Source organism: Microcaecilia unicolor, chromosome 6 (genome assembly GCF_901765095.1).
Source record: "Microcaecilia unicolor chromosome 6, aMicUni1.1, whole genome shotgun sequence".
NCBI classification, from domain to species: domain Eukaryota; kingdom Metazoa; phylum Chordata; class Amphibia; order Gymnophiona; family Siphonopidae; genus Microcaecilia; species Microcaecilia unicolor.
The window spans coordinates 263,904,714-263,926,324 of NC_044036.1; the positions used below are offsets into that span (position 1 = coordinate 263,904,714).

General features: G+C 46.4%; 1 protein-coding gene across 2 annotated transcripts in view; it reads left to right on the top strand.

Moving 5' to 3' along the window:
• Positions 1-21,611, top strand: part of RABGAP1 (RAB GTPase activating protein 1) — a 495,691-nt gene that overhangs the window by 37,048 nt on the left and 437,032 nt on the right. For both annotated transcript variants that reach the window (XM_030207329.1, XM_030207331.1), the window contains exon 2: positions 3,305-3,502. In XM_030207329.1, the coding sequence (XP_030063189.1) occupies positions 3,353-3,502 (150 nt within the window). In that variant the 5' untranslated portion in view covers positions 3,305-3,352. The remainder of the gene's footprint in view (positions 1-3,304; positions 3,503-21,611) is intronic.

Here is a 21,611-nt window from a genome sequence, read left to right on the forward strand (position 1 = left end):
GACGGCTGAGGGGAGACATGATAGAGGTATATAAAATAATGAGTGGAGAGGAACAGGTGGATGTGAAGCATCTGTTCATGCTTTCCAAAAATACTAGGACTAGGGAGCATGCGATGAAACTACAGTGTAGTAAATTTAAAACAAATCAGAGAGAATTTTTCTTCACCCAATGCGTAATTAAACTCTGGAATTTGTTGCCGGAGAACGTGGTGAAGGTGGTTAGCTTAGCAGAGTTTAAAAGGGGTTAGACGGTTTCCCAAAGGACAAGTCCATAAACCACTACTAAATGGACTTGGGAAAAATTCACAGTTCCAGAAATAACATGTATAGAATGTTTGTACGTTTGGGAAGCTCGCCAGGTGCCCTTGGCCTGGATTGGCCGCTGTCGTGGACAGGATGCTGGGCTCGATGGACCCGTGGTCTTTTCCCAGTGTGGCATTACTTATGTACTTATGTATGCAAAACACTTAATTACTTTGTAAATCAAATAATGCAGGTTGCAATGAACACCACAAGCTGCATTTTTTCTGGAAAAATACCACCAGCAAAAGGCTGGCACTATTTTTCAGTCCCAGGATCATCAGGCTGCAAAGGTGCAGTCCAGAACTCCTGGGAATATCTTAAAGGGGACAGCACTCTAAAATAAGAAATCTCATCCCTACCCCTCCTGGTGACCCTCCCCCTTATGCATGAATGATATAGCAGCATGGCATTTAGCGGTAGTATCGCAAAACTGCTCTGTGGGTCACTGACACCATTTTGAACCTGTTGTGGGCAGAGTGTAGATGCAACTGAGGATCCTTCCTGCTCCAACCTAAATAGACAGCAGGGATTACTAAAGGTAGCTCCAGGGAGGAGGGTCTCTGGGGAGGGATGCATCATGAGGTGGACTCGTTTTGGAGGGCATTGAGCAGGGGAGCCTGTGGGAGTGTGTCTGCTTTTGTGGGGCCTTCAGGGAGGGGGGGGGCCCTTGTTTTGGGCTGGGTGCAGTCAGGATGGGGTCTTTTGAGCAGAGATGGAAGGGCCTTGTATTCAGGAGCATTAATAGGGGGTTTTGGGAGCAGGGCATTGGAAGAGGGAGTTTATATTTTTTTTGATGGGAGGGGTTGTAATGGATGGGGGCATCAGCAGCTTGACTGGCCCCTTTAAAAATTGACCCAGGATCATCGGGCCATGTGAATAAATTCTGCTAGTGAGGTTGATCACAAGCAGTGGTGTTCATATCGCACGGAGTTGACTAAGCTACCTCAGGTTAGTCACTCTTATGAGAAATTAAAGTGTTGTAAAAGTCCAACTTTTATTGCGCTTTAATAGCTACCTCCCCATAATATATATATACTAGTAAAAAAGGCCTGTTTCGTAAACAAATGAAACGGGCGCTAGCAAGGCTATAGAGAGAGTGAGAGTGTGTATATGTATGTGTGTCTGTGTGTGTGTGACACAGAGAAAGTGTGTGTGTGTGTCTCTGTGTGAAAGAGTGTGTGCACAGGTAGGGTGAAAATGAAGACAGCAGTGAAATTTTACATAGGACAGCTGAACCATTTGAGGCGTGTTTGTGTGTCTGTGTGAGAGAGTGTGTATGTGTGTGTGAGATAGAGAGTGTTAGTGTGTGTGTGTGTGTGTCTGTGTGAAAGAGAGTGTGAAAGGGTAGGGTCAAAATGAAGAGACAGCATTATAATTGTACATAGCACAGCACAAACATTTGAGGCAGTTCTTGCCTTATCTCCCCTGTCGCCCCCTCCATACCCAACGATTTGTTCCTTGTCTTCCATCCCCTCTGTGTCCCGTCTGTATGTGTGTGTGTGTGAGAGAGAGAGAGAGGTGCTAGCAGTGCCTGTGATAGTGGCAGGTCAGTTGCTCATTATAGCCAGATAAGAGTGAGAGTGTGTGTGTATGTGCTGTTTTTTTTTCCTTCCCTCCTATGCCCACCGTGTCCGTTTGTGTGGAGATCAGAGATCTATATGGTCCTTTTAGCGTTGCTGTTGATGTCGCGTAGCAACTGTGTGCTGCTGGTTTTCATTGTTCTGCGATGTCTTATGTCACGTTCCGTCGCTTAGTAACGGGTTCGCGATGCGATTGGTTGAGTGTCATTGGTCCGCCCTCGATGTCATGATGTCTGATGCGGGGGGCGGGGCCAACACTCATGGGCGAATTCCTGGTTTCACTACCATGTATTTAGAATGCTGGGACTTGTGGAGGCTTCAGAATGTTGGAGGTGTGTTTTATATAGAGAGATATTTTTGCATTTTTAAAAATGGTTTCATAGCATCCCACAGATCAATCCAGAGATGAGTGGGTTATGTCCCTCTACCAGCAGGTGGAGATAGAGAACCTCAGAAACTTACTATACATGGACCTGTGCATCCTTCTTACCCTCAGTTTTCTCTTTATCTCAGGAGGTGGATGGACATATCCTCTGCTCCTAACCTGTTCCCGCAGGTTTAGTTGAGCTGAGGGTATTGGCTGGGCTCGGCTACTTTGGAGTACACCTGGTGGTACCAGGTCCCTCCCCTGCCCCTTCCCTGCCTCTCTTTCCTGATAGCATGCTCTGCTACGTAGCTCTCCTGCCTCTAGTACATTCCACTCGTCTCTGGATTGATCTGTGGGATGCTATAGAAGGTAAAATTAGTCCTTACCTGATAATTTTCTTTCCATTAGTCCCAACAGATCAATCCAGAGGCCCACCCTTTATTGATCTTGGCTGTCTATTTGTTTTTTTCCAGCTTGTTTAGCCTCTTTTGAAAAAAAAAAAAAAAAAAAGCTACAGTTTACCACAGTGCGTATCTTCCTCCCGGTGGAGGAAGTACCTACTTGGGCTTTATAGAAGCAGGAGAGGACTTCTGTATTGGATTTATTTTTCTTCTTCCATTGCTTTGATATCGACAATACTGAGGTTAAGATGGATACACAGGTCCACATATAGTAAACCTGTGAGGTTCTTTCTATCTCCACCTGCTGGTAGAGGGACATAACCCACTCATCTCTGGATTGATCTGTTGGGACTAATGGAAAGAAAATTATCAGGTAAGGACTAATTTTACTTTTGCATGTCCCTTCTTTTTTTATACAAATTCTTACTTTGATTAGTCTTTGACTTTTTTGCAACATTGGACTTGATTACTGCCTGCCATGAGTGGGAAAGTGCGGGGTACAAATGTAACAAAAAAATTTGGTGTTTTGTATTTTGAGGTACTGTTTTTCAGTTGAGTTGTAAGAATATTTAGGTAGATGTCACTAGCTGTTTGCTTACAAATATTTGAGGCATAATTTGCGTAAATATTTTAATGATATACCTATCTTTCAGGGGGAAAAAAACAAATTTTACTCATGAGTTGGGTGTCTTCTGTGAGCCATGGATGATAAGGCCTCTGTTGGGAAGATTAGTGTCTCTTCGGACTCGGTATCCACTCTGAACAGTGAAGATTTTGTCTTGGTGTCCAGGCAAGGGGATGAGACGCCTTCCACAAATAATGGTAGTGATGATGAAAAAACGGGACTGAAGGTAGGCATGAGCAAGGTCGCAAAGAATGTATGTTGTTATGTGTCCAAAAGTCAAATGTGATTTCTGTATGAAGTAAGTTCAGATTTATTTTTTTTATTTTATTAGGATTTATTTACCGCCTTTTTGAAGGAATTCACTCAAGGCGGTGTACAGTAGGAATAGATCAAACATGAGCAAGAGGCAAAACATGAGATGAGCGATGAGGTGCGGGGTGTTGTAGAAAAGTTTTCTGATCTTTCTTGTGACACTGAAAGAGATGAGAATTCTGCTACAAACATAGGAGAGTTGGCTTTAATATAATTAATTTCTTGTTTTTTGGCAGAAAGATGTAAAAGAGACAAAGAAGCCAACTACTAAAGGCATGTTTAAAAAAAAAAAAAAAATACTGATCAGCAGTGCTCACTTCTTTTTTTTGTCTTTATCATAAAATCTGATGTTTTAAAATAATTTTTATCTTTATGCTACTTCACAAAATCATCAAGGCAATACATTCTTGACACAAAGATTTTCCATAATCAAGAATTACTGTATATACTAATGTATAAGTTGAATCTTGTGTATAAGTCAAGGGCAGTTTTAGGACTAAAATTGAACAAAAATGCAGTGACCCGTGTATAAGTTGAGGCTCCCCTCCACCTCTGAGTCCAGCGTTGCTCCTTTTCTCTCTCTTTCCCCTGGTTCCTGATTCAGCATCTCCCTCCCTCTACCAGCCTGTAGTTCAGCATACCAATTCCCCCTCCTGTTCCCAAGTACCTTCAAACTTTTAATACACCTTTGCTGTCTACAGCCTGTTCCGGAGTGTTCCCTCTGCTTCAACGTCCTGGAGGGAGTGTGCCGGAGCAGGCTGCAGACAGCATAGATATATTCTATAAAGCAGCAGCAGTGCAATGATACAAATTTGAAGGTACATAATTGTTGGAAAAGGGGATTGAGATGCTGAACCTCGGGCTAGTGGAAGGAGAAATGTTGAATTGTGCGGCCGGTGGGGGTGGGGGCAGTTAATTTTATTAGCTGATAGGGGAATGATAGGATGACTCCTGGATTTTAAAGGCATTTTGGAGTCAAAATTTCTCGATTCATATATGAGTATATATACAGTAGAACAAAGAAAAATAACAATTCAAAGTAATAAAAGGAAAACCTAGGCCACAAATAGAGAAGTCCAAGGTCCATAGTCTGAGAGTAGTCAATAAAAGGAAATAATAAATGAGAAAGTACTGTCAACAACAGGCTTTGAACAAATCTTCCAATAACTTAGACCAAATGATCTTGACCCAGGATCCAAAGATAGTCTGAATAATAGCATGTAATTGCAATGGTTCATAAATAAAAGATGTTTCTCTCAGCTGTATTGTGCATTTACATGGAAAATGCAAAAAAAAAACCCCAAAACATTTACAACCAAAAGCGAGGACATCCTGCCACGTAGAGAGGAGCCCTTTTCTTCTTTTTGGATTTTCATACATCAGTAAAAATATATAGTTTAGAACCAAGAAATTTCAGCTTCCTTGTCATCAAGCAGATGCAGCCATTACAGATGGGTTGGGTCCATCAACCAGCAGAGGGAGATAGAGAGCACACTTTTTTCAGTGCCTCATACCAGCTTGCTCCACTGCCTCTCTTCAGTATTCTCTATCTCCCCTAGCAGAGTGGCTGCAGCTTCTTTGAGCTCCATCTAAAATCTGCGTGGAGGTTGCTCTTGTGCTTTTGCCAGTTGTTAGCAGGGGTGTTGGAGGCTATAGCAGCTTCACTTTAAAGGCACATAGGTTCGCCCTTTCCCTGCCTTACCCATGTGGACCCATTGCTTAGCTTTCCCTGTCCTTCCCCACCAACAGTGGATGCAGGCACATAGGTTCGCCCTTTCCCTGCCTTTCCCACTCACCTGAGCCTCCGGAGTTCTATTTACCTCTGCTTTCCTCACAGCGTTTAAAAAAAAAAAAAAAAAAAAAAAGCGCTTAGACGTTGGAACAGAGGTTTTTCCTTGCCTTTTTCTGTGGGACCGGAGCTGTGATACTCGGTCCAGTGAGGTAAGAGTGTTTTCTGACTCCTCCGGGGTGGGCCCTCGATCGGGGCGATTTTGGCGCGAACCGCCATTTTGAATTTTACCGCCGTTTTCGGCAATGGCTGCGGAGACAGTAAAGCGCTGTTCCAAGTGTGTCAAGCGCAGATCAGCAGCGGGGCTCTGTAAATCGTGCTGTACAGACGTTAGAGCCGGCCCGAGCATGGCGAGCAATGATTCTTTGCGCTCTGAGCTGGCAGCGGGTGCCATTTTGAATTTACCACATGGCGCGACCTCCGCTGAGACGGAGAGTCCTGAGCCCGGGGGGAGGCCTCGGAGTGAGGCTGATATGGGAGCTACTAGCCCCGGCAGAGATCCGGGTGCCCAGGGTGAGTTTTTCTTCCCTGATTTTGTCTTATTAATGCATAAAGCATCCATGCTTAAAAGAGCTCTCCCACAAAGCCCGGCATGGGCCTCTTCTTTTTTTTTTATTTTTTTTTATTTTAACATGTGTTTATTTAGTGAAGCTTTAGAATATACACCAACCATGCAGACTAACATTTCAATCTACTTATTTGCAAATAGACAGCAACTTGATCCCCGCCCCCCCCCCCCCCTTCCCCCTCAGGGTATCTCTTATATATGAAGACCTCCCCATCTGCAGTATCAGCACTGTAGACCTTTAGTATACCATCATCATCTTGACAGACCCCGCCACTCTACATAGGCGGACCATGTTTTACGATATCTCACCATACCCCCACGCCTCAAAGTAGTAAGTTTGTCCATTATGCAACAGTAGTCCACTTTAGCTAGCACTTGATCCACAGTAGGTATCTTCTGCTGTTTCCAGTGTTTAGCAATTAAAGTCCTGGCAGCAGTAACAATGTAGGCTAACAGTCCCGAGCAAGGAGCTCTGCTCACTCCTAATGAAGTATTCAGCAGACATAGGCCAGGGTCAAACACCACCTCTGTCCCCAGACCACTGTGCAGTTTATGCTGTAGATCCATCCAGAACTGCTGAATCAGTGGGCAGTCCCACCACACATGCCAGAAGGTGCCTGTTGCCCCACAGTTTCGCCAACAGGCTGCCGACCCATTTTTAAATATACGAGCCAGCCGGCTAGGGGTCAGGTACCACTGATACAGCATTTTATGACCGTTTTCCAGCAACGGAGTAGCCACAGAGAATGTCAATAAGCGTTTGAATATTCTTTTCCAGTCCCCCTTCTCATTTGATCTACCCAACAAAGCCTCCCATTTTTTAATACATTTGGACAAGGGTTGGGTCTTATGTAACAAGGCTCTATAAATACCACGCCCCCCCCCCCACGCCCTTCTCCTGAACTTATAGCTAGTTCAAGCTCCGTGGGCTGTAGAGACAGGTCCTCCCTCGCTTTTTTCTGAATGAAATCTCTAATTTGCAAATAAAAAAACTTATCCCTATCCCCCAAGCCAAATTCTCCTTTTAGGGTGTTAAAGGAATGGCACTTCCCATCCTCCCAGACTTGCCCAAGAAGCCGTAGGGAGGACGCCGAGCACTGCCCATAAATTCTTTCTGCACGGCCAGGCGGGAAATCGGTTGCATAAATGATAGGGGTGGTTAAATGATAGTTACGCCCTGGAAACCAGGCTGCTCTACATTTTATCCACTCCCCCAATACTACCCTCATCTGACCTTTCAAGTCCGATACCAGGCTTCTCAGTAGCGGTAAAGGTAGCCATCCCACCGCCCAAATTGGCACTCCCTTCAAACCCCACTGTGCTGCGTAAGTCCATAGTTTAGTTGGGCCCCTCTGTACATTAGAGAGCATTTGAAATAGTGCAGCCTTATAATATAGGCCAAAGTTGGGTACTCCCATACCCCCATCCCTCCTAAGTTGAAATAAAATAGAGCGAGCTACTCGTGGGGGTCGTTTACGCCAGATGAAAGCGAACATTTTCTTAAGTGTACGAAAGAATGTATGCGGTATGGGGACCGGCACTGCCATGAATAGGTATAATTAGGCAACAGTGTCATCTTTACCGCAGCAATTCTGCCCATCCATGACATATGTAACCCTCCCCATCTTTCCAATTCCTGAAAAAGCTCTCTCATCTTTGGCAGAAAGTTTTCCCGAAACAGATCCCCTGTGTCTGGTGTCAAATTAACCCCTAGATATCGAATAGATTTAGCGGACCACTGAAAAGGGAAAGAAGATTGTAGTAAGTCTTGCATCTCAACAGAGCATTGTATGGGCATGATCACAGATTTTTGAATATTAATCTTTAGGCCTGCTACCTGTCCATAGTTCTACACTACCTGCATCACCGCCTGCAATGAGCTCTCAGGATGCGACAGCGTGAGCAAGACGTCATCTGCATACAGCATAAGTTTAGTTTCATGTGCCCCTATGCAGATACCCTGTATCGCGGGGTCTTTCCGAATCAGAATTGCTAACGGTTCCATAGCGAGTGGGAACAGAAGAGGAGATAAGGCACAGCCCTGCCTAGTTCCCCTAAGTAATGCAAAGGGGTCAGTGATCGTGCCATTGAGCCGAAGCTGACACAGCGGTTGTTGGTAGAGCGCCGTGACCCAGCAGAAATACTGCCCACTAATTCCTACTCTCCGCAGCAGTGCAAACAGAAAGGGCCACAGCACTCTATCAAACGCCTTCTCAGCATCCAGTGACACAAAGACTGCCGGGCAGCCTACTTGTTTGATTCTATCTAAGATATACTGTGCCCGTCTGGTATTGTCAAATGTCTGCCTCATTGCAATAAATCCGGACTGGTCCTTATGGACCAGATGCGGTAACACTTTTTGCAACCGGGTATCCAGTATTGTGGTTAAGATCTTATAATTAGTCCCTAGCAGAGATATGGGCCAATATGAGCCACAGCTCTGCGGGTCCTTATGTGGTTTGAGTATTAAGACTACCTCTGCTAAGCACCAGGAACGTGGAATCCCCGAAGCGGTCCGAATGTCATTAAACACCTGGACCAAAATAGGGGCCAATATGGAATTAAAACATTTATAGAACCTATTACTGTATCCGTCTGCACCCGGAGCCTTTCCAGTAGGCAAGCCCCTGATGGCCGCAGTCACTTCCTCCAGATCTATTGGTGCCGATAACATCTCTTGTTCCGTCCCCCTCAGACAAGGCATTTCTACGTTATTCAAATAAGTTTGAATAGCGTCCTCATCCACCCTCTCTTCTGGCTGATAAATTTTCTGGTAGTATGCGGTAAAGATTCTCCTAATGTCTGCTATTTGATCCCAAACCTGCCCATCATCTGATCTCACTCTACTAATCATATTTCGATTCTTAAACTGCTTTAATTTATAAGCTAGTATTTTACCTGCCTTATTACTAAACTCATAATATTCCTGTTGTGTCCACTGCATCTGCTCCTTAATAATCTGAAGTTCCAGATCTAAAAGCTGTACTCTAGCTTTATGTAGTTCCTCGTGCTGACTGGACGTAGCCTGATTTTGTTTAGCCAGCGGCTCTAAATGTTGTAAAGTGTTTCTCAAAATTCTTTCTTTTTCCCAGTGATCCTTCTGTAAATGGGATTGCAATGAGATCATGGACCCCCTAATCACTACCTTCAAGCTTTCCCATAGAATCTCTGATGATGTTCCCGGGATATCATTAAACTGCAAGAATTCCCTAAGTTCTCCTGTGATGCGCTGAACATTTTTAGGGTCATCCAGCACTCCATCAGGGAACTGCCATCTCTTATGCCTGTCATTCATTGGGAAGCCCCGGAGTGTTAGAGAGAGGGGAGCATGATCTGACCAGGTCTGTGTGTGGATCTCTGCAGATTCTGCCTGTAGGGCCACTCCCGCACTTCTCATCCACATATCTATTCTCGAGTAGGTGTCATGTGGGGCAGAATAACAGGTATAATCCCTTTCCCTACCATGTTGTAGTCTCCATATATCTACCATGCCCCATTGATTCAAAAATTGGATCAGCCTGTCTCGATCTGGTTGAGCATAGCTAGCTATCCCTTTTGAGTTGTCTAACCCCGGGTCCATCGTCAAATTAAAGTCCCCTCCAATCAAGATTTCCCCCTGCACGTATCGTGAAAGCTGGGTACTTAGAGATTCATAACATTCACCCTGTGAATGATTGGGGGCATAGATATTTAGTAAAGTATATGTGTGCTCCCCCAAAGTCAATACCACCAGCACAAACCTCCCCCCGGGATCCTTCTTCACAGCCTGTATCTCCCAGTTACGTCCTTGCTTCAAGAATATTCCTACTCCCGCTGTTTTTACAGGTTGCCTATTAGAGGCCAAAAACTGGTGTGGGTACTTGGCATGTTGTACTAAGTGTTCATGTCGAAGCAGCAGATGCGTCTCTTGAACAAATAGTATATCCGCATCTACTCTTAATGCCTCCCGAAACAGCCTTTTACGCTTTATAGGGGAATTTAGACCACAAGCATTAAACGATAGGCAGGTAAGCTCTGTCATGGTGGCCTAGTATATCTCACCCGAAGATCCAGCTCAGGGGACCCCCCCTGCCTACAGTGCCTGGGTATAATACTAGCAATGTCCTGAGATGCCCCCCACCCTTATCTAAACGATGGTCAACTTGATCCCACCACAAAATTGTGAGAATGGTGACCAACCACACCCAGGGTATGTTCCATACTTCCCCATACATTCATATACAACCACCATCTTATCGCCTATACTTCCCCCAACTTAAAAACCCATATTCATACAGACCACAGCAACAGCTTATGTAATATCAAAACTCAAGCCACCAAAGTCAAGTAACATTATTTTGTGATGATGGTAGTTTCTTTTCGGAATGCTGTTTGGTACGGCGTCCCTTGCCTCTCGCCACTCTTGTCCACTGCTGTCTCGCCGGTCGTGAGGTCGCCTCCGATCTACCTTGCTCCTCCGTGTCCTCCGTAGGTGCCTCTACCTCAGGCCATGTTGCACGTGCTTCCTCAACACTTGATACCCGGCTCCACTTTCCATCTTGGTTATAAGCAAGAGCAAACGGGTGCTGCCATCTATAAGTAATCCCTTTATCACACAAATACCTGGTAAAATTCTTCATCTCCGCTCGTCTCTTTAAGGTGACTTGGGCAAGATCCTGATACAGTTCAATAGGGAAGGAGTCCCACTGCAGCGCTTCTATTTTCCTGGCCTCACGGAGAATCGATTATTTTACTTTATAGTCTGAAAAGCAAGCAATGATGTCTCGAGGCACATTATTTTTCATTCGCGCCAGTGTTCTATGCGCTCTGTCCACTTCAATCGTTTCAGGAGCCACTTCATGGCCTTCCACCGACAGCAGCATACTCGCTATTTGCTGTGTAACCCGCTCACAGTTCAGGTATTCTGCCTGCTCCGGTATGCCCCTAATGCGAATGTTGGATCTCCTTCCCCTGTTTTCCAGATCTTCGATTTTATCACTGAGCGATCTGTATTGCGCCTGTTGCTCCTTCAATGCTGCTTCCACACTGCTCAGAGCTTCCTGCTGAATCTCCAGGTGGTCATCTAACTCGTCCACCCGACGGCCCATTTCTGTTATTTCGCCACGCAATTCAGCTGCAAGGGTCGCGAAATCGTCGCGGACCCCCATGATATCTGTTCGGATCACATTGAGTAAGGCCCAAAAGTATTTCGCCGTAAGTTCACTCTCCGTTGCACTCTCGTTGGGTGGTACACTTTGGCCTGCTGTTGTATTTTTACCTCGCTCCTCCACAGGCGCCATCTTGTCTGCCATCTGCTGTGGCCGATATGAGAATTCTTTGAGCGATTTACGGGATCCCGCAGCCTCTTTTCCAGCCATCCCTGCATCCCGCAGATCTCCTACACTCGTGCGTCGGGTCTGCACTTTCCAATGTTGCCCAGGGTGGTTATATAAGATCGATCTTCGTTGCTGGTGTGTGGAGCTGTTCTCTCACACCACCATTGCTCAGCGTGACGTCACCGGAACCCCCGGCATGGGCCTCTTCTAATGCCCCCCCAGTGGATTCTAGCCTGGGTATGCCCTCTGAGGCGTTATTCCCTGATAATTGGCAGAATATGAAGTGCAGAAGGGCTCATTCCCCTTCAGAGAGTGCTGCACCTCCATTTTTCCCCCCCCATGGTCGGGCTGCGAGGATTCGGAGGACTCTGGCAGGCCTTCATGGTCTGAGGAGCCAGAGTCTGGTGCAGAAGTGACTCAGGATCTGGATGATCCCTCCGCGGTGAGGATTTTCCACCGTGATGAGCTGCCAGCGCTTATTTCTGATGCCCTGCAGGCTCTCTCTATTGAGGACCCTGCCAGTGGCACAGCCTCCTCTGTGAATCCTAGGATGGCTAGTACCAAAAAGCCTGCTCGAACATTTCCTTTGCATGACTCCATCCAAGAGCTTATTTCGGTTCAATGGGCTGACCCCGAGGGACCTTTGAAAGTTTCCAGGGCTATGGGGCAATTATACCCTCTGAGTGAGGAGCATATGGCTCGCTTTGCTATGCCTAAAGTGGATGCCCTAGTCACAGCTGTGACAAAGAGAACTACCCTTCCGGTTGAAGGAGGTGTTGCCCTGAAGGATATTCAAGACCGTAGACTGGAATCAGCACTTAAACGGTCATTTGAACTTGCAGGTCTCACTATTTGGGCGTCTGCTTGCAGTTGTTATGCTGCTAGAGCCTGCCTGGCTTGGTTGCAACAGGCAGTGGAACAGCCCGGTGATGGAGCGGAGCCCTTTTCAGATGTGGTTCCCCGGATGGAGTCGGCCTTGTCCTTTCTTGCTAACGCCCTTTATGATATTGTCAGAGCTTCGGCTAAACACATGGCAGTAGCAGTGGTGGCTCGCCGTCTTCTTTGGCTACGGCATTGGGCGGCGGACATGGCCTCTAAGCAAAGGTTGGTGAAGTTGCCCTTTCAAGGCCTTCTCCTGTTTGGTGAGGAGTTGGAGAAAATTGTGAAGGGCCTGGGTGAGGCTAAACTCCAGCGCTTGCCCGAAGATAGGCCTCGGCCTTCCTCTAAGGGTGCGGCGGTCCACTCCTCTTACAGACCTCGCTTCCGTGAAGCTCAAAGGTACCGCCTCGGGCGTTCTGCTGGATTCACTTCTCGTGCCCGTTTTCAGCAGAGGAACACCTTTCACTCAGACAAACGTTCCACAGCCACTGGCTCAAGGCCTGGAGTTCAGGGGCGACCCTCTCAATGATGGTGCGCCGGCCCTCTCCTCGAGTCCTGTCATCGGAGGACATCTTTCCCTCTTTGCCGAGGAGTGGGCCAACATTTCCTCAGATCAGTGGGTCTTGGACCTGATCAGAGACGGTTACAGAATAGAATTCGACGCCCCAGTAAGAGACGTGTTTGTGGAGTCCCGATGCGGTTCTGCTGCCAAACGGGCGGCGGTAGAGGAGACTTTACAAGGTCTGATTCAGATAGGTGCCGTGTCCCCGGTACCTCCCGCCGAACACGGCTACGGCCGCTACTCCATCTACTTTGTGGTGCCGCGAAAAGGAGGGTCTTTTCGCCCTATTCTGGACTTAAAAGAATTAAGTCCCTGAGTGTGGCATTTTCACATGGAAACCTTGCGCTCCGTCATTTCGGCGGTACAGCCAGGAGAGTTTCTCACGTCTCTGGACCTGAAAGAAGCTTACTTGCACATTCCAATTTGGCCCCCGCACCAGACGTTTCTGAGGTTTGCGGTGATGGGAAAGCATTTCCAGTTCCGGGCCTTGCCTTTTGGCCTGGCCACAGCTCCCCGCACCTTTTCGAAGGTTATAGTGGTAGTAGCTGCCTTTCTAAGGCGAGAGGGTATTCGGGTTCACCCGTACCTGGACGACTGGCTCATTCGAGCAAACTCTGCTGCAGAGAGTCAGCATGTAACAGCCAGAGTGGTCTCAGTACTTCAATCTCTGGGCCGGGTCGTCAATTTGGCCAAAAGTCACCTGACCCCCTCGTAGTCTCTAGAATATTTGGGGGCCAGGTTCGACACAGCCTCGGGGTATGTGTACCTACTCGAGCAAAGGCGGTGCAAGCTTCAGAATCAGGTCTGTCTGCTCCTGAGGATGCCCCGCCCGCGAGCTTGGGACATTGTCCAGCTGCTTGGATCGATGACGGCCACCATGGAACTGGTGCCCTGGGCGGGAGCGCACCTGAGACCTCTACAGTATGCTCTACTCCAAAGATGGTCTCCAGTATCTCAGGATTACCAATGCAGACTCTCTTGGCTCCCTGCGGCCCGACTCAGCATGGAGTGGTGGCTCTCAGACAGCATGCTGCGGCGAGGAATGCCACTGGCGCTCCCCGATTGGTGCCTAGTGGTGACAGATGCCAGTCTGAAAGGCTGGAGCGCACATTGCAAGGGGAAGCATGCCCAGGATCTATGGACACCCGAGGAGTCGGAATGGTCCATCAACCGCCTAGATTTGAAAGAGGTGTTTCAGGCGCTTCTGGCCTTTCAAGTGACCCTGGAAGGATTGGCTGTCAGAGTGATGTCGGACAACACGACAGCAGTGGCCTGCATAAATCGACAAGGCGGCACTAAGTGCAGAGCTCTAGCCGTGCAGGCCGAACAAATTTGCCACTGGGCCGAGCTGCATCTACAGTTTCTGTCGTCAGCTCACATTGCAGGTCAGAGCAACGTGCAAGCCGATTATCTAAGCAGGCATCAGATCGATCCAGTGGAGTGGGAACTTGCAGACGAAGTGTTCCTGCAGATATGTGCCAAGTGGGGCAAGCCCGTGATGGATCTAATGGCGACAAGCACCAATGCCAAAGTCCCGTGTTTCTTCAGCAGATGGAGAGATCCTCGCGTGGCGGGGTTGGATGCCTTGGCTCAACCCTGGCCTCCGGGACTACTGTATGTGTTCCCTCTGTGGCCCTTGATAGGGCGAGTGCTCCTGCGGATTCGGCTGCATCCAGGAGAAGTGGTTCTCGTCGCCCCGGATTGGCCCAGGAGGCCTTGGTATGCGGACCTCCGACAGATGCTCGTAGAGGATCCCCTTCAGTTACCTCTGGTTCCCAACCTGTTGTCACAGGGTCCGGTGACCATGGAGGACGCCAGCCGATTTGGTCTTATGGCCTGGCGATTGAGAGGGTGCAATTGAGAGGCAGAGGCTATTCCAATAAAGGAATTACCACTCTCCTGCAAGCCCACAAGCGTTCCATTTCCGTGACTTATGCCAGGATTTGGCGCCAGTTTGAAGTCTGGTGTGCTTCCAGAAAGATCACACCCCTGCGGGCTCCTGTCTCGCCGATTCTGGACTTTTTGCAGGATGGTGTACAAAAAGGCTTGGCCTATAATTCCCTGCGGGTGCAAGTGGCAGTGTTGGCCTCCCTGCGTGGCAAGGTTGAAGGCGTGTCTTTAGCTGCTCATCCGGATGTGGCACGGTTTCTTAGAGGGGTGCTTCGACTCCGTCCTCCCGTGCGTGCACCTTGTCCAGCTTGGAACCTGGGGTTAGTGCTGAAGGCCCTTCAGGGTGCTCCCTTTGAACCGCTTCGGCGTGCTTCAGAGAAAGATTTGACACTGAAGGCCGTCTTGTTAGTGGCCATTACTTCGGCAAGACGGGTGTCAGAGCTCCAGGCGCTGTCCTGTAGAGACCCTTTTCTGCAGTTTTCAGAGTCCGGGGTCACGGTTTGGACCGTGCCTTCCTTCTTGCCTAAGGTGGTTTCAGCATTTCACCTAAACCAACCTATTTTCTTGCCCTCCTTTGTCGAGGAGGAGTTTCCAGAATCTTTTGGGCAATTGCACCTGTTGGACGTGCGCAGGACTCTGCTGCAGTATCTGCGAGTTACTAACTCTTTCAGGACCTCTGATCATCTGTTTGTTTTTGCTATCAGGTCCTCACAGAGGGTCTCCAGCGTCTAAAGCCACTATTGCCCGCTGGCTTAAAGAATCTATCTTTTCAGCTTATTTGCTTGCCGGCCGGCCTCCGCCTGATGCCTTTATGGCGCATTCCACTAGAGGAATTTCCTCTTCTTGGGCTGAAACTGGAGCATTCTCTCTTCGAGAGATTTGTAGTGCAACAACATGGGCTTCTAAGCTCTCTTTTGCCCGACATTACAGGCTGGATGTGGCTGCCATGAGGGACGCACATTTTGGAGTGCAAGTGCTGGCACGTGGTGTGGCTTGTTCCCACCCTATCTAGGGATTGCTTTGATACATCCCATCTGTAATGGCTGCAACTGCTTGATGACAAGGAAGGGAAAATTAGGTTCTTACCATGATAATTTTCTTTCCTTTAGTCATAGCAGATGCAGCCATGATACCTCCCTGTCTGATGCTATCTGCTGTAAATCTATTTCAGGTTCTGTTCGTGTTTCCTGGAGATTCCGTCCTTGGGAGAAAGTCGGAAAACAGTCTTCAGGATTCTTGTTCAATTAAAGGAGGATGACTTAATTCCCTCCAGTTTCATGTTTTGGAGGATGAGTTTATTCCCTCCGGGAGGATGTTTCATTCCCTCCATTCTGAGTTAATGCCCTTTGTTGTAGGGCCATCATTCGCTGTTAGGAAAGCTCATGTTATTCCCATTGCGGTTTGCCATACTGCTTTGGAAGCTTCAAATACTGAAGAGAGGCAGTGGAGCAAGCTGGTATGAGGCACTGAAAAAAGTGCTCTGTATCTCCCTCTGCTGGTTGATGGACACAACCCATCTTTAATGGCTGCATCTGCTATGACTAAAGGAAAGAAAATAATCACGGTAAGAACCTAATTTTCCCATTTTGATAGCAGAAATAATGTATGACAGAATCTTTCTCCTGCACAAACACAAAAGGTGCCTCAAGTTTAGCTCTTCTGGTGACAGTCTTCTGATACTGCTAACAAACCAGTAGCATCTAAAATTGAATCAGAGGCAAAACCTGGTCTTCACTTGATTACTCATCAGAACCTAGTAAATACTGTTTAAGGTGGTAAAGTAGTCTCAGAAATTTCAATACGTCCTTCAAATATCTATAGAACACATCTTTTGGAGATGTAGAATAGATGAGGAAAATTTCAAATTGGAATGTTTTAAATGTCTAGCAGCATTTTTTTTCAATCTTGAAATTCTACCATCTTAATCTCTTGTTGCAATGCATCAGCACTCTGAGTCATTGCACAGAACTTAGATTCCATAGCTTAAGTTTTAACAAAAGTCTGAGAGACCAACTGAGCAAAAAAAACATACATACTTTATGTAGGGACGTTCCTTAGCGTCCCTCCGGCCCGGCCCGGCCCAGAATGTGACTGATGGGTTGTGCATGCCTTCCAGCAGGTGGACACTGAGAAAAAAACTGTGACTCTAGCGAGCCAATAAGAGCTTTTGCCAGCTACAGAAAGATCCAGTGATCTCAGTCTCCAGCAGGTGGAAGGTGATGAGCCCTTCAGACTCATTCTTTTTCTATTCTATATTTTATTTCTCTTATTGTAAAGGGATTCTTTGTCTAGCTTTATTTGTTTGGTTCTGTGCCTCTTTAAAAAAACCCAAAACCAAATAACCCTGTTTGCTGAGAGGCAGAGGCCTGTGGGGGTCTCTTAGCGCCTCAGGGGTGCTACACTTGGGGGGGCCAAGTCCCTCCCCCCATTTCCTCCCCGATATTTATTCAGCTGAAAAGCTCACATTTAAAAAAAAAAAAAACCAAAACAGTTTTCCTCAAGCTCTTCAGGGGAAGAGCTTTGGAGGCAGGGAGAGGCAGCTACTTTTAAAAAAAACAACAAAAAACGAGAGACGTTATTTGATTTGGTGAGCAGGGCAGTTCCTACTTAGTTTTTTTTCTCTATTTCTTTGGTGCCTTTCGTTTTCGTCAGGTTTTTTGAGCAGCTGACAGCGATGTCGGAAAAACTTCGTCATTGCTCCGTCTGTCAGCGGTGGGGGCTTGGCACGAGCGGTGTTTTATAAATTTTGCACTGTTGCAGAGGTGTTAGTGGAGCAGAGTGTTGGGACAATGAAATCGTCGGCGCCGTTGGCTGGGAGGTGTGATTTGGGTGTTTCAATGGCGGTCAGGTCTCTCTCGCTCCCGGTGATGGTTTCGGCGGGAAGCGCCGCCATCTTGGATGCCTCGCTGGATACTGTGCCCCAGGCCTCTTTGAGTTCTGTGCCTCTGCCTGCTATTCAATCTCCCGTTTCGTCAGCGGGTGAAGGAGGATTCCCTCCAGAATTTGTGGTACAGATGTACCAAGCCTTTCTGCTACACAAAGCTGCTCCTGGGGACCCTCCAGGCAAAAGATCTTTGGAGGGTTCGTCTATGGCTACAAAGTGGGTCAGACACTCTGAAGAGACAGAAGAGGATTTTTCTTTTACCCCTGTTAAGGAAATACCATCTTTAGAGGAGGAAGCATGGTTCCCAGAGGAGCATTTTGCTGAGGATCTTGATCACTCAGAGGATGGAGCAGAAGCTCTTCCTGCAGGGGAGGTCGCTTTGGTAATAAGGATTTTTCATAAAGATGACCTGCAGGAGCTTATTTCGCAGGTTTCTTCTACTGTGTGTTTTGATGACCAAGATGTCCAAGTGGCGGAACCCAGAAAGGTAGATTTACTGGTTAAGGGTATTCGCAGGGCAGGTAGATCATTTCCTATGCATCAGGATAGTAGGGATATTATTCAGGCTCAGTGGGAGGTTCCCGATTCTACTTTTCAGCTTGCTAGATCTATGATCAGGTTTTATCCGGTTCCTGACTCGGATAAAGAGCTTTCCATAACGTCCCACAGATCAATCCAGAGACGAGTGGGTTGTGTCCCTCTACCAGCAGGTGGAGATAGAGAGAACTTCAGAGTTTACTATATATAGACACGTGCAGCCATCTTACTCTCAGTATTCTCTCATCCTGTGCAGCTCTCAGGATTGAGTTTGCTCCTAGCCTGTTCCCTCAGGTTTAGTTGAGCGCTTTGAAATTTGCTCCTCGCCTGTTCCCTCAGGTTTTGTTGAGCTAGGGGTTTGTGGCCAGATCGGGCCAGTAAGGGGTACACCTGGTGGTGCCAGGTTCCTCCCCTACCCCTGTGCTGCTTCCATGCTGTGGTGATAACTTGTCTCTGAGTTATGGCTTCCCTGGCACTCCTGTCTTTAAAAAAAAACACAAAAACGGGATGCACAGCCGAATGAAGTAGCAGAGATGGTGATAGCTCTATGTGTATACAGCAATGGTTGGTATTTCCTCCCTTGGGCTCATTTTCTCCTTTCGGTGAGGTAAGAGTGTTTTTTACTTCTTTTATTGTGGAGAACTGTGCGTTCGGAGCTTCGCGTGGTTCTGGGGGAGATTGCGAGTTTCCAGGGACCTTTCAGGTTTTAACAAGCGGGGGTGATGCTCTCCGCTTGAATATTTATTTATTTATTGCATTTGTATCCCACATTTGCGGGTTCAGTGTGGCTTACAATACATAGTGAATGATGGAAGTACAATGTGTTACAGTATAATTATGGGTTACATTATAAGGAGTTATGGGAAGACAAAGTCAAGTCAAAATCGTTTGGGGCGTAGAATCCATGGAATGTTACAATGGGGAAAAGATAGGGCGATAGAACAATAGTAAGAGAACATAGGGTATAACATTTTTATCTGTGGGTGGAGTTTTAAGTGTTGTGAAATATGGGGTAAGACAATTCAGAAGAGAGTGTATTGATGCATTTCTATTAGTGTGTTTGGACTTCATGTGTTTTGATCCTTGCAATAAATTTTCTCAAAGAGATAAGTCTTCAATCGTTTGCGGAAGTCGGTTAATTCGCAGGTCATTTTCAGGTTGCATGGTAGTGTATTCCAGAATTGCGTGCTCATATAGGAGAAGGTTGATGCATGCAGTACTTTGTATTTTATGCCTTTGCACTTAGGGAAGTGGAGATTGAGGAAAGTTCGGGATGATCTTTTAGCGTTTCTGGGTGGCAGGTCTATTAAATCAGACATGTATGCAGGGGCTTCACCGTGAATGATTTTGTGGACTAAGGTGCATACTTTAAAGGTGATACGTTCCTTGAGTGGGAGCCAGTGTAGTTTCTCACGTAAGGGTTTTGCACTTTCATATTTTGGTTTTCCGAAGATGAGTCTGGCTGCTGTATTCTGGGCTGTTTGAAGTTTCCTCAGTATTTGTTCTTTGCAGCCTGCGTATAGTGAGTTGCAGTAGTCCAGATGGCTGAGTACGAGTGATTGCACTAGGCTGCGGAAGACGGATCTTGGAAAGAATGGTTTTATTCTTTTCAGTTTCCACATGGAGTAGAACATCTTTTTGGTTGTGTTGTTCACGTGAGTCTCAAGCGTTATGTGGCGGTCAATAGTGACACCAAGGATTTTTAAAGTTTCAGAGACTGGCAGATTTAGTTTAGGTGTGTTGATAGCGGTAAATTTATTCGTGTTGTATTGGGAGGTAAGTACGAGGCATTGAGTTTTTGCTGCGTTCAGTTTCAGTCGGAATGCATCTGTCCAGGTATTCATGATGTGTAAACTTTGGTTGATTTCGTTGGAGATTTCATTAATGTCTTGTTTGAAAGGAATATATATCGTTACATCATCTGCATATATGTAAGGGTTAAGGTTGTGATTTGATAGAAGTTTTGCCAAGGGGGTCATCATCAGGTTGAAAATAGTTGGTGAGAGGGGGGATCCCTGCGGTACTCCACATTCAGGTGTCCATGCAGCAGACGTAGTTGAATTTGATGTGACTTGATATGAGCGCAAGGTTAGGAACCCCTTGAACCAGTTTAGGACATTGCCTCCGATGCCAAAATATTCAAGTATGTATAATAGGATTCCGTGGTCAACCATATCAAAGGCACTTGACATGTCAAATTGTAAGAGGAGTATATTGGTGCCAGTAGCAATCATTTGTTTGAATTTGGTCATTAGGGTAATTAGTACTGTTTCTGTGCTGTGATTTGACCGGAATCCTGATTGGGCATCATGTAGTATTGAGAACTTGTTGAGGTAATTTGTGAATTGTTTGGTTACCATTCCTTCGGTTATTTTGGTTATTAGTGGTATAGATGCTACTGGTCTGTAGTTAGTTATTTCGCTTGCGTTTCTCTTTGTATCTTTGGGTATTGGGGTGAGTAGAATTTTTCCTTTTTCCTTTGGGAAAAGTCCGTTTTGTAGCATGAAATTCACGTGGTTCGTTAGGTCTATTATGAATTGTTGAGGAGCTGATTTCATGAGGTTGTTTGAGCAGATATCTAGTTTGCAATGGGATTTGGCAAATCTTTTGAGCGTTTTAGAGATGAGGTCCTCTGACAGTGATTCGAATTCAGTCCAGATCCTGTCTGCTGGGTATATTCCGTCTTCTGGGTCTAGACAGTTTAGGAGTGTGGCGTATTGAATAGGGCTGGTGGGAATTTCAGTCGTAATTGTATAATTTTCTCCTTGAAATATTTCGCGAGGTCGTCAACCCCTGGTGTATCTTTGCTATTGTTTGTAACTGGTGTGGTGTCTAGCAATTTATTTACAAGGTAGAAGAGTTTGTGTGTGTCTTTGTAGTTTGGTCCAATCATTGTTTTGTAGTGTATCCTTTGTCTGTTTTATGGTATATTTGTATTTCCTCCGAAGTGATTTCCAGGCATTCAGTGTGTGTTCATCTTTCTTTTTGTTCCATGCGCGTTCTAGCTTTCTGACTTGTGATTTGAGTTTTTTCAGCTCTTCTGTGAACCATGGATTTGATTTTTTCCTACGTGATGTTCTGGTTTGGATTGGGCAATTGTGTCCAATGTTGTTATACATATGTCATCCCATTCTTGGAGGAATTGAATGGTGTCTGTATTTGTTGACCATTCATTTTGGTAGACCTGTTGCCAGAATGTTGTGGGGTCTATTTTTCCTCTCGTGGTGTATGTTGTTCGTTCATGTTTGTTGACTGCGTTTCTGTGTATTTTTCGCCAGTGGAGGGAGACATGTGCTTTATGGTGGTCTGTCCATGGTGTGGGTGTCCATCTTGTGTCTGTAAGTAGGAGAGTTGAGTCTGAGTCGAATTTGTATGTAATGATGTGTAGCGTGTGTCCCTTTTCGTGTGTTGGTTGAGTATTAGGTGCGTGTAGATCCCAGAGTTTTAAGAATTCTTTGCATTCTTGTGTGCCTGTTGAGGTGTCGTCTTCGAGGTGTAGGTTGATATCTCCTATTATGAGGATGTTTGAGGCAGAGACACACGTGTTCAAGATGAAGTCCATGAGTTGCGTTTGGGAGTCTTTCCATTTACCTGGTGGT